Source organism: Neospora caninum, chromosome III (genome assembly GCF_000208865.1).
Source record: "Neospora caninum Liverpool complete genome, chromosome III".
Taxonomy (NCBI): Eukaryota; Apicomplexa; class Conoidasida; order Eucoccidiorida; family Sarcocystidae; genus Neospora; species Neospora caninum.
This window is the reverse complement of record NC_018388.1, coordinates 1,460,463-1,471,507: the sequence shown is the minus strand read 5'-3', so window position 1 is coordinate 1,471,507 and position 11,045 is coordinate 1,460,463. Positions and strand designations below refer to the sequence as shown.

Below are 11,045 nucleotides of genomic sequence, written 5' to 3'. Positions count from 1 at the left end.
AACGCAACTGAACACGGGGCTAGCTGCTTTTCGCTCGTTGTGAATGAGACAACCAACACCATAATCAATTTACAGAGGAAAGGCGCTGACATGATGCTACTACACGCTACCAAACATGCTGCAGGTCTCTGCAGATCATCCCCGACTAGCATCTGTACTCTCGAAATCACACAACACAGCCTCCGGCAGCCGCGACTAGAGTGTGGCATCTCCGGAGCAACAGTTCGCGTCAACGCGCAGCGACGATAGATGGATGCTGCCCTATTCCGAGCCAGTCCAATGAACCTAGAAAGCCTGTCAACCGCTACAGCGCACCGTCGTGATCCAATACATATGTGGGGTCCAGTGACAGAAGCGATATTTCTGGCTGGTAGCGAATGATCTTATCGGTAAAGAAAGCATGCCGATATAGCGACAGGGTCAGCTTATATAACTTTGGGAGCTGCTGCGAGGCTTCAGAACGACGCAGCGGCTTGAGGGTACGGATATCCAAACTACGTCCCCCAAGTGTCCGGTCCTGAGTTTCCCTCTTGAATACAGTAGCCGTCTGGGTAGCATACCCCAGTGAAATTAATCTAGAGCCTGGAAATCTCTTGCACAACACTTTTTCGTCTTCTTTCCACTGCCACACGGGCATTTTTTGTTCGCATCACGAGATCGGTGGACTCCAGCGGCTCGTGCATCGTCTATCACCACGAGGTTATCACCATCTGATTCATCGCCTACCGACAGAAATAGGGACACAACAGGAGCAGGCATATGTGGAGTATAAAAAACGGCTACTCGCGGCCGTGAACGCATAGTGGCTGAATCACTATGTGTATAGCTTGGTCCGTTTTCCGGCCATCGCAGAGGGCCTCGGCAAACGGAGCAGTTTCACTAAATGGCTGGGGCACCGACGCAGTATGCAATCTGGAGCACAGTTCGTCCATACGATGTGGTAGTTTGAGCAGCCTGCATCTGGATCGCTTGTCTACGGAGCGACAGACGGGGCGTCTTTTCGCGAAACGGAATACCCGTTTGAAAAGTACCACGTGTAGCATGAGCAACAAGAAGCAGAGGTGCGCTTGAACCAGCCCGTGTATTCTGGTAGTGGTAGTTAACTTCAACTTCCTTACCATCCGGGCCAGCATTGCGCAGCTGCCTGTCGATGTCCGCGGGCCGAAGATCGCCAAGCAAGTGGCGAACGCCTCTATTAAATACTGAATATGCACTTATCCCTTCTCCAGTTTCTTGGTATCTCAGATTCCACAGAATCAGAAAAAAACCGAGAAGGACTCCTGCCCTTCGAACACGCAAACACCACTCTGAACGAACAATCGTCTGTAGAGGATCTGCAGAACACGTTCCTCGCACGCAACCTTAGCGACGCAGCAGCGAAAGGAAAGACTGCGTCGATATCCAATCTGTTAGGTTCAGTTCTTTCGCTACCAGAGATGGAGGCTGAGCGTCTTATACTGAGCGCTCGTCAGAGAGAAATAAAAGATAGACGATCAGCGAGTACACTCGGCAGCCAGTAATGGTCCCCGTTATCTGGGCCACAAGCGCCAACGCGATCTCGTGGGAAGCCGTCTCCCCCCCGTATAACAAAAAAACGCCGATCCCACAACTCTATTTTCCTCTGATCTCTCCATAATAGCCACATCATAGAAAAATATCTACTGAACAACAACTAGTATTCCCAACTCGAGGTAATGATTAAGTAGTCCTTACAAGGTGCCGAAACGTCGTATGGCGACAATTGTGAAAACGGTCGCTAGTAAACGCACGGCGTTCCTCCCTGAATACCAGACAGTAGGCAACGGAAATACCAACCGAGATCGACGTTTACCTGAGAGAGACCAGTGTTTACAGAAACAAAGTCCTAGCTGCTAACATGGTGCATGCGTTAATGCATCCTCCACATGACTGTCGAAGAGCACACCACGGGACCACAAATGATACCCGCAAAAACGCTTTACACAGGGACGACCTGACCACGTTTAGAGTGGTGACAGCAATCTCCATCGGCATGACAATGTACGAAATGGATCTCAAAGCCTGGAAAAGGACATTCCTGCACCGGCCCGTACGGCTCCGTACACGCCAGCTGCCGCCACACTGTCGCGATGCAGGGAATTAAGTTGCCTCAAACAGCTGCTCGTCCGGAACGAGTCTACTCTGTAGATAGTCAGTATGCACCACGCTTCCCAGTTAACCAACTTTTCGCCACCTCACGAGACGCGAGCGGACTCTACGGTTTGAACAACACGGAACTGCCCTCTTGACCAAGATGTTTCTTCCCTTTTGGAACTTCTACCTTTTCCGCAAACGTACACGTGCATAAGGCTCTAGCGTCAACTGAGAGAAATTCGCGAAGCGCGAATTCGTCACCATCGTCTCCCCTTTGATGCTCGTCCATATTCACACACGACGAAGCAGGCGTTGTAGTGAGTCAGGCAAAGCCACCCTGCTTTCTCTGCCCCTTGGCAGGTAATCCGACATGCCCGTAGGCTCAGAGAAATAACGCGATAGGGCCCATGAACGACGTCTACCGGCCCATGTGCGAAATGCACGGTGCTTGCAATGCTTCCAGTAACACGCAACGGCAGGGATCAGGATGGGCGCGTCTCTGCAAGGAGAAATACACACTGGAGCCAGCTCTTTGTATCTTCGCTGCGCACAGGCTTCACTAGGGACGGACGCAGCAAGGTTGCTATACTTCGATGTGCGGAAGCATGGTTTGTAGCAACTCGACGACACCTGAGTGGCACCAAAATTGACGGCCTACACGGGGGTTCAGCTCGAACCGAAGCCACTCTTGTTGTTCCACCGTAGCACGTTTCAAGTCGATAGAAACCTGCCACAATGTGGACTCTTTTTGCTTCTGTCCTGACGTTTGCAACACATACTTGCCTAACATCCTTAAAGTCTTTCACCATGCAGGGGGGACAATGGCCGTTAGAGTCACGGCAGCCTCGCGGTCGTTTGAGTCTCAGGGTTTTCTGCCCCTCTTCACGCACTCACTTTCGGTGCGACGACCTGCTGTCGTTTTCCAGGATCCTGTCTAAGGCCACTTGATTAAGCAGCCTCTGAAAACAATCTGCACCGAACTTCTTCTGTGAAGTCGTGGAATGCCTCCGAATACATTTGGTGCCATACAGTTGAAGTCAGACTCTGACTTCTTGAGCACATGACCTGGGCTTCCTCCGTCGGCCGCCCCCTGAGACTGCGCCGCACGAAGTTTCGGATGGCGAAGGCCGAGAGATGAAGACTAGATGGTCACTGTTGAGGAGCTACGTGATTGCGCACGCGGTGTTCTACGAAAAAAAACAGGGGGCTTGGAGACCAGCGTGTAGCCGACAGGGGTTCGCCGTTGCATGGTGTACACTACCCAGTACTGGAGTCGTCACTTGAAGTCGCGATGATACGTCAATGAAGGCCGCGGCCAGAGTGGGGACTGGAAGTATCCGAGCTTCCTCTAGTAGCATTCGGTATCGACTGGGAACGAGACGACAAAGGTTTTTGCGGTGCACGACCGCTGCATGGACGGTGACTGTAACTCGCCGAATCGTTAAGACGCTGGCCAAAACGCTCGATTTCCCCCCATGAACATTAACATGGAATGGGCAGTTGTCGAAGGACGATCTTTCCCTTCTCGCAGTGTGCTCATCCTCCCGTTATTCTACATCGGACCAGTTCACGATATAGTTACGCACTGACGTGGCCATCCTCGTCCGTCGCACAGATCTGGGCCGAACCTCGGGACAACTTTCAGGTGGTTGTCTCCCCATTTGTGTCGTACCACTCGAAAATCCTTCCGTTTGTTGATTCATAAAGCGGGTTGAGGGCCTTCTTTGGCATCTCCGGTCAAATGCGACGATCCCTGCCTTTGTACGCATGCAACAGCTACTCGAAGCCCACGCTAACTCGAAGGTCCCTTAAAGAAGGGCGCCCTTTAATCGGAGATGGTGTCTTGCGGGATCGCGACCGACCGCATAGCGAGCTATACAAAGTCCGCTCGATATGAGCCCTCAAGGATGCCCCTCAAAAAGACAAATGGCACAATAGCCCGAATAAGATGTTACTGAATAAGGTATTTCTGTCTCTTTCGTGTACTGACCACGGAAAAAGAGGCGGAGGAGATGATAATGTCTTAATATCGGTCTTGGGACCGGTATATATGCTGAATCTGAGGATTACAGGTTGTCTAATTCTGGCAACTCTCGTCTAACTCTTGCAACAGACAAAAAGCTCCGCTACCTATGGGGATAACTCGAGCTCGGGTTCGTCCCTTGCGGACTCACCGTGTAATTGCACGGATTATGATAGCGACTTCCCTCTGTGTTTTCTTCCTATGTCTCGAAACTTCCAGTCTTAAAATAGTGTCTTCAGAGAATGATACCTCGGGCAACGACCTCTGGCCCCTTGCCGCGAACAGCGGAACACCGGAGCCCACCGAACCAGACCAACTTCATACTCTCGATCACACCCTTAACCGAGTGCACTCAAGAGGCGAAACTGAAGGAAGAGTTCTCCTCCAAGTGCAAGCGACGACAGGTCGTGAAGACGAGGAACCACCCAAGGGGATCCTTAAGTCACCGCCGGTTCCCGCGCCGAGTCCTGATGCCGTTTCGGGAGCGGCGAGCGGTGCCGTCGAGTCTGCCAATCCCGAAGCTGGCGGCTCCAAGCAAAAGTCGAAACTGAAGCAAGTGAGGTTCTCGGTTCCGTCTGAAAGTGAGGGCGATAACGCGAATGTGGCGGGCGAGAGATCTGATGCTGGTGAAGGCTCCAGTGGTGGTGGCGCTTCGGGAGCGCCGGGAAGTAACGTGGAGACTAAACTAGAAGTTCAGAGGCGAAGGAAGCGCTCAAGGCGACGTTCGACGTTGTCCACGATTGAAGAGGAGGGTGGCGCATCAGACGCCGATGATGAGAATTCTGATTCTGATGCAGGCTTTAGTGGTAGTAGCGCTTCGGGCCAAGCGAGCGGTGCCGCAGAGGCTACGCCAAGCCGAGCGCAGCCAAAGAGGCGCTTGAGCAAGTCAAGGGCGATGATTAAGCGAGAGCTTGCGGCCCAATCTTCTGGTGCAGGTGGCGAGGGTGGTGATGGTGCTGCCGCTTCCAAACGTCCAAGGCGCCGCCGAAAGCGACAGATGGTCATGGCGCCACTGCAGTGGTTAAGCTCGCGAAAGAAGAGAAGCTCAGACGAGACTAGTGATGACGCTGAGGTCGGCACAGGATCCAGTGATACAGGTGGTCCAACAAAACCCATTATGGAAGGGCTGGTGGAGGAGGTTGTGTCCCCCTATGTTGCTTATCCTCCTGGGGGTCGTGTTGCTGGGCAAGGCGGCCAGCCCGAATCCGGTGAGCAGGGAGGAGAACAAGGATCAGCAGATTCATCTATGGTCTCCTTGCCAATGTCTTTTGCGAAAGCCCCATCTTCTGCTGTAGAAGGAAGCGCACCAGGTTCCCTGGGGGCCGCAACGTTTATCGTCGATATGACGAACTTTGGTAACAACGCACAGTTCAATCCCCTTGCACACATGTTTCAGAAAAGGTGTCAGGGATTTCGTCCTTCGTTCTTGTTCAGAGAGTACCTGCCTCTTCCAGAGGAGGGAACTTGCGTGTTCAAAGTTCTTCTAGCGACAGCCCAGGGCCACACTAGTGATGTTAGCAGATGTCGCGGAGAACCATTGGCAACTGAGTCGACTTCCACTCGTGCAAAGGTCTCAAGAATTCTAAGAGCAATGAGGCGCGGGTACCAATTTAAGAAGATTCGCCGAACGCTGAAGCGAGCATTAGGCTCGCAGCGCCGTGGAACCCGCGAAACACGGGATATCGAGAAGATTATTGATATTGTCAAACGCCGTGAAAAAAAATTTTCTGACGTTCTTCCCCATCTCTTCAGATCCTGTAGGTCGTGCTGTGATCCTGGTAACCCACACGGAGCACTGCCGTTATAAGCTAACCATAGCCCTAGAAGGCGAACGGGTTTGCTCAGCTTACGGCAACTTCAAGCCTGAAGCAGCAACAGTCGAATCCCCTTATGGTGCAAGTGATGCCATGTTCTTGCAGAGGTTTTCGTAGCTCGAGGGCGATCTAACTAACTCGTGTGTGAAGCTAGTGCCATGCGTCTGTTGTTTAGTTTTGTTCTGCCGCAATTCGCGAATGAATATTCTCTAGGTGATGATCAAGGGAAGCCATGCAATGGCATTTTTTGCGAGCAGCTGGCATTGCCGGGCACCCACTGGGATTCTCTATGTGGACGACAAACTTGCGGGTCGCTTGCAAGTCGTCTCGTGGAAGGCGTGCCAAAACGTGCGGGTGGGCCGTGAGAGCAAAACGTGGAAAGCTGCAACTTGGGAGATCGAACCACAGTCATACCGCGCAGCGTTATTACGACGTTACCAGTGCACAACTTCACGCCCTATCCTTTTCGAGCCGCAGAGCCCATACTAAGTCATACATTATCGTGTGAGTTGAAACGAAGCCAGCCAGGGCATGATGTGGTTCCTGGCTGTGTTGTGCTGTCATCTGTGTCCTTCATCAGTCCTTATCTGCCAGGCTTCCCTTCCTGAAGAGGCTGCAATGGCAGGCAATTTCGTCCCCGGCCTCATCCCGCCGATATCGAGTCCTGCTCTGACGTATCTCGGCAGCAACGGTGCGTTTATGCACATGCCGTTTGATGCGCCCGTGGGATCATTCAGTCTCGATCCGAGATTGTCGCCTCAGGGAGGTCACGGTTGGCAGAAAGAACTCATGAAGACCTTGGCTACGTCGCTTCAGCTGATGGATATCATGGCAGGGATCGGTGACCGCATTGGCAACCACAAGCACCGGAATCCCGCGGCGGTTTTTCCACGACCATGGGTCGTCGACACGGTCATTGCACCCTCCTATACTGAGTTCCGTAAGCCGGTTTTCGAATGTTGCTGCATATAATCAGAAGGCGTCTCGCTCTGCCGTGCGGACGCCGTGCCAACCCAAGGTCGCCCTGTTCTAGTTTAGTTGCTCAAAGTATCTGTTCGGAACTCGGTAGTGGTTTTGGTTGGACAACGCACCCTCCATTAAGTACTAGTTTGATGGCGATAAATCCAGAGACTATTGATTGGTTAACGGGAGGTCTCGTTGTCCTCGGTAATAGCAGTATCCTCAGTTCTCTTTTAACTTCCACAAAGATATTCAAGGTCTAAACCGGTAGTCCACCTCGTAGTATATACCCTCCAGAAAAAAGTAGCTTGTATAAACCTAGGAATTCCATTTTATGCTTGCCTTGATTGCCCTCATGCATGTTGAACAGACGCGATGTCAAGAGATAGAGAGTTCCCACAATACGCTGCATCACTGCAAAGCGTTGGTGTTTCTGGCAGTCGCGGACGTTGTTGTTCTGTTGCTGGAAGGTCATATAGGTATGAGTTTAAGGTGCAGCTTTAATGTGTATCCATAACAACGGTGCTACGTACAGCGAATGACAACCGGCACCACGTTTCGTCAGTCCAGAGGATGAAAAGCATTCGGATTGTTCCCACATTTCCCACTCCATGCCTGGTTTCTGTGAAACTGCTCACATTGCGGATCGCTCAGTTCCCGTCCACACCAGCGACTATGAAATTAGTCCCCTTGCTGCTCCAGTCCTGCAGAGGTACCACGTGAAGGTTGGAGATAGAGTGACGGGCAGTGGTTCCCGGCAAAAACGTATTCCAAACTGGGTTTTTGGTGGACCATATTCTTCATTCAACACCGTGCCAGCCGGGACTCTTCCACCTGTCAACGCCGATAGATGCTACCGTTCCTCCACTTACCAAGCGACCGTCACCTCTCCCTTAGCAACAATTCTGCTTCGGGATCCAATGCAACGAGCGCCCAAAATTGACGTTCCGTCCACTGTCGTTGATAGCCTGATTTTGGTGCGGGGTCCTAAATATTCAAAGGTAAGACGTGTAGTCAGTAGTCGGCTCGGCTTGCTCAGCCATCCACCTTATCGAGACGCAAATTCATTGACTTCGAGGTGACAAGAGAATGGGAAGTGGAATGCGGAGCACACCAGCTACAAAGCTGTGATTCTTCTGTAGTTCCCCTGATTGGTGTGGCCGTGGAGCAGTGTTGTTTAGTAGGAGGCGAGTGACCGAGGCAGAAACACGTTGCCACTTTTTTAGTCGCATAAAATGCAGTCCGGATGAGCGATAGGTGCGAAGGGACAGCATGCGACCGCCGTTATGCCTTGCAGCTTGAAAAGAGTGAAGCGAAATCATCGGGTTATATACACACTCACACCTGGTGAACTTGATGCCATATGATTGCTGATCTGCAGGAATGGACCGCATTGTTCATGGGTCGCCCGAGGATCGATGCCTTCCTTGCACAGCCTGGCGAAGGATTCGTCCATGAGGGAATAAGCGCTTTGTTCCATAATACGATGCGTGGACCTGTCACGGACTTTATCGAGAAGCTGAAAACAAGCATTTTGCCTGGACACAGGACCCTTATGCCCTTCACTATCCTGATCGTTGGCCATTCAACAGGTGCAGCTCTGGGTTTGTTTCTCGCTTGGTTTTTGTCGAAAAATCTGAAGGAAGAAGTTCGACGCCGAAAAGTGAAGATCCGATGTGCTGGATTCGGGTCACCGGCAGTAAGTTTTGCACTGGTTTCTCCGAGAGGATAGCAGGCCTGCAGGCAGTTTCGGTGCACGCACTCTGCGCCGTAGTGTGGTGGCAACATTGTGTGCTTTCTCGCAACTGGTGCTACCTTATCGATTTCAGCCGCTACGGTCCAACAGTATATGAATGCAACGGGTTTTCCCTTTCTATCTTGATTTACCTGGTGGTTGACTGCGTTTACTTCCACGGTTTAACAACGATGTCTTGTTGGAAACGGTTTGTATAGGCAAGCCCGGCAGTTATTGTTGGGCATTACAGTACTCCCCTGTCGATCGAGTTCTGCCTTTCATCAGGCGACTCTTGCTCTCCGCCAGATATCGCAGCTGATCACGGTATCACGAGTGTGTATGACTGGGAAGCGCTCCTGTAGTCCTCTTGGATGGAGAATGGGGCCTTGCTCTACTCATGTTTTTTGTTCGCTCCTGCGCGTTTTGCAGATGGCAGATGAAAAGGCATTCAGGCGAATGAAGATAGATGGAGCAGGCTGCTGGTCATTCCAATCAGTTTTAGACACCATGTTGGAGCAGATTGATGCAGGTGGTGGCGGACGTCTCATTCCGGGGCCGATTATCAGCTTACCGGTCGGGCAGCTTTTCCGAGCAGAAGTGCCTTCCCCTTCGGGCCCTCCCAGGTTTTTAGGTCTATCTTGGGCATTCCGTACAAGCGGTGAAGTTGCCGAGCAAGGCGTCAGTATCTCAGACGTATCGTGGCAGAATGCGATAAGCACAAGTGCTCTCGTCTCTCACGTTGCCGTGTACTACTGCATGACAACGCTGCTAGCTGGCCTGTACCGCGAGTTCGAGTGGGGTTCGCGTTGTGCCGCCCCGTTTCTTGAAGGAATTTTCCCCCATACTTCAATATCAGGTAAATATGTATCCACTTCGTGGCACACGATCCGTACTGTACTTAGTTGTCAGGATACGGATCACGACAACTGCCGTAGTCCAAGGATGACTCAGACATTGGGTAGGGGCTATTTTAGGCTCTCAGAGGCTGTCCGAGATCCTCAAGGTGACGCTGGCGAGAACGCTAAGGTCATACGGTCGCATTATTACGTCCCTTCAGCTTGCACTGAGGAAGCAAGATATTCGAGTATATATAACTCCGTGTAAATCATGATACATGGTTTTCCAGGAGAGCTACCTGAATCAGACTCGAAGGCTGTGCTGCATCGCCACGCTTTTCGGAGACTGGGGAACCAAGCAACAGTTCTACAAGGGCGTTTCTTGATGTCTGCGCAGCGTCAGCAGTGCTGTCAGGTCCAGCTTACGAGGCGGCAGTCCACGCACATATAAATAGGCATTGGATGTGCAACTCAATAATATAATGGGGGAAATTAAAACCTCCATAGAGGACCCTGTAGCTCCGTTAAACGCATTTCCTTGTACAAGTCAAGTTATGCATATCCCATATTTGCCAGAAATTATTTGACCGGGTGGAATCTCCCGAGGTCCACGCCAATCCCTTCATCGGCCCTCTTTTGTTTCCGTGTTCCGACTTGTGGTGCCTGCGCCTGCAGAACTATACGCGGCTTTGGAAGCGGCTCACACTCGCGTTCTGCCACAGATTACGACTAGAATAGACTCGCTAAGGCTGTACCAGTTGGCTGCTGTCGAGGAAAAGATTAAATCGTTGGAGACTGCAGCATCAGAACAAGGAGCTGGGGCCCCCGTGTAGCTCGCTATTGCGCTGCGGTCCACATGGTTGACTATATCAATGTCAAACAGGTTGGTAGCGACTTCAGTCCGCTGCCACAATTCCGGCGAAGCCGATTGGTGTCGGACCTTCATATGAATTAATCTGTTAACACCACTCAATTCGGTAACAATGAATGGCGACTGATGGAGATGAATGCTCCTGAAGCTATCCGAGATCAGCATTCTTGTGGGCCTTGTCCAAGCAAGCTATTCTTAGGCGTACAACAAATAAGGTGAATCGCGCATCTGCAGGCGTATTTTTTTGAAAGTCCGTAGGTAGAATGCGGGGTCCTACCAGCTGCCTTTTGTTGTGCAGGACTAATAGCAAGGTGCAAGTGTAACTTACGAATGAGAGACATGCCTGGCACGAACGGCGTCCACACATAATTGTTTTTTTTTCCGTTGAGGATGATGGGAAGGCAGTGGCTGCCCATAGACGTCAGGTAAAATGCTTGTCGACGGTACGGGCGCAAGTAATTCTCTTATTGCTCGCAGGTGTCTGTACTGGATTCTGTAGAGTGAAAGAGTTTTTCCACATTTGCTAAGCAACTGGTGTGCCATCGGTAAGCCGCTTTTGCATGTCATTTGTAACTAGTGCGCCAAAACTGGCGTGGGCGATTGCTCTCGGGCCTTTAGGTGATATGTGTACAGCACTAAATTTGCTAACAATGAAAGGCAGCTGATGGAAGAGAGCGATCCTTAAGCTGCCCGA

General features: G+C 51.5%; 2 protein-coding genes across 2 annotated transcripts; one reads left to right on the top strand and one right to left on the bottom strand.

Annotated features, from left to right (window-relative positions):
• Positions 1-570: 570 nt before the first annotated feature.
• On the bottom strand, positions 571-2,401 carry NCLIV_008620 (conserved hypothetical protein; the record flags this gene model as incomplete). Its single annotated transcript, XM_003880378.1, has 4 exons — positions 571-722; positions 1,119-1,285; positions 1,714-1,780; positions 2,317-2,401. The coding sequence occupies 4 exons, from the start codon at positions 2,399-2,401 to the stop codon at positions 571-573; spliced, it is 471 nt and encodes a 156-aa protein (XP_003880427.1).
• A 1,452-nt stretch (positions 2,402-3,853) lies between these two features.
• On the top strand, positions 3,854-10,313 carry NCLIV_008610 (putative lipase domain-containing protein; the record flags this gene model as incomplete). Its single annotated transcript, XM_003880377.1, has 8 exons — positions 3,854-3,873; positions 4,355-5,343; positions 6,530-6,889; positions 7,350-7,388; positions 7,564-7,910; positions 8,291-8,608; positions 9,074-9,500; positions 10,156-10,313. 8 exons carry the CDS (start codon positions 3,854-3,856, stop codon positions 10,311-10,313), a joined length of 2,658 nt encoding a protein of 885 aa, XP_003880426.1.
• Positions 10,314-11,045: the final 732 nt, after the last annotated feature.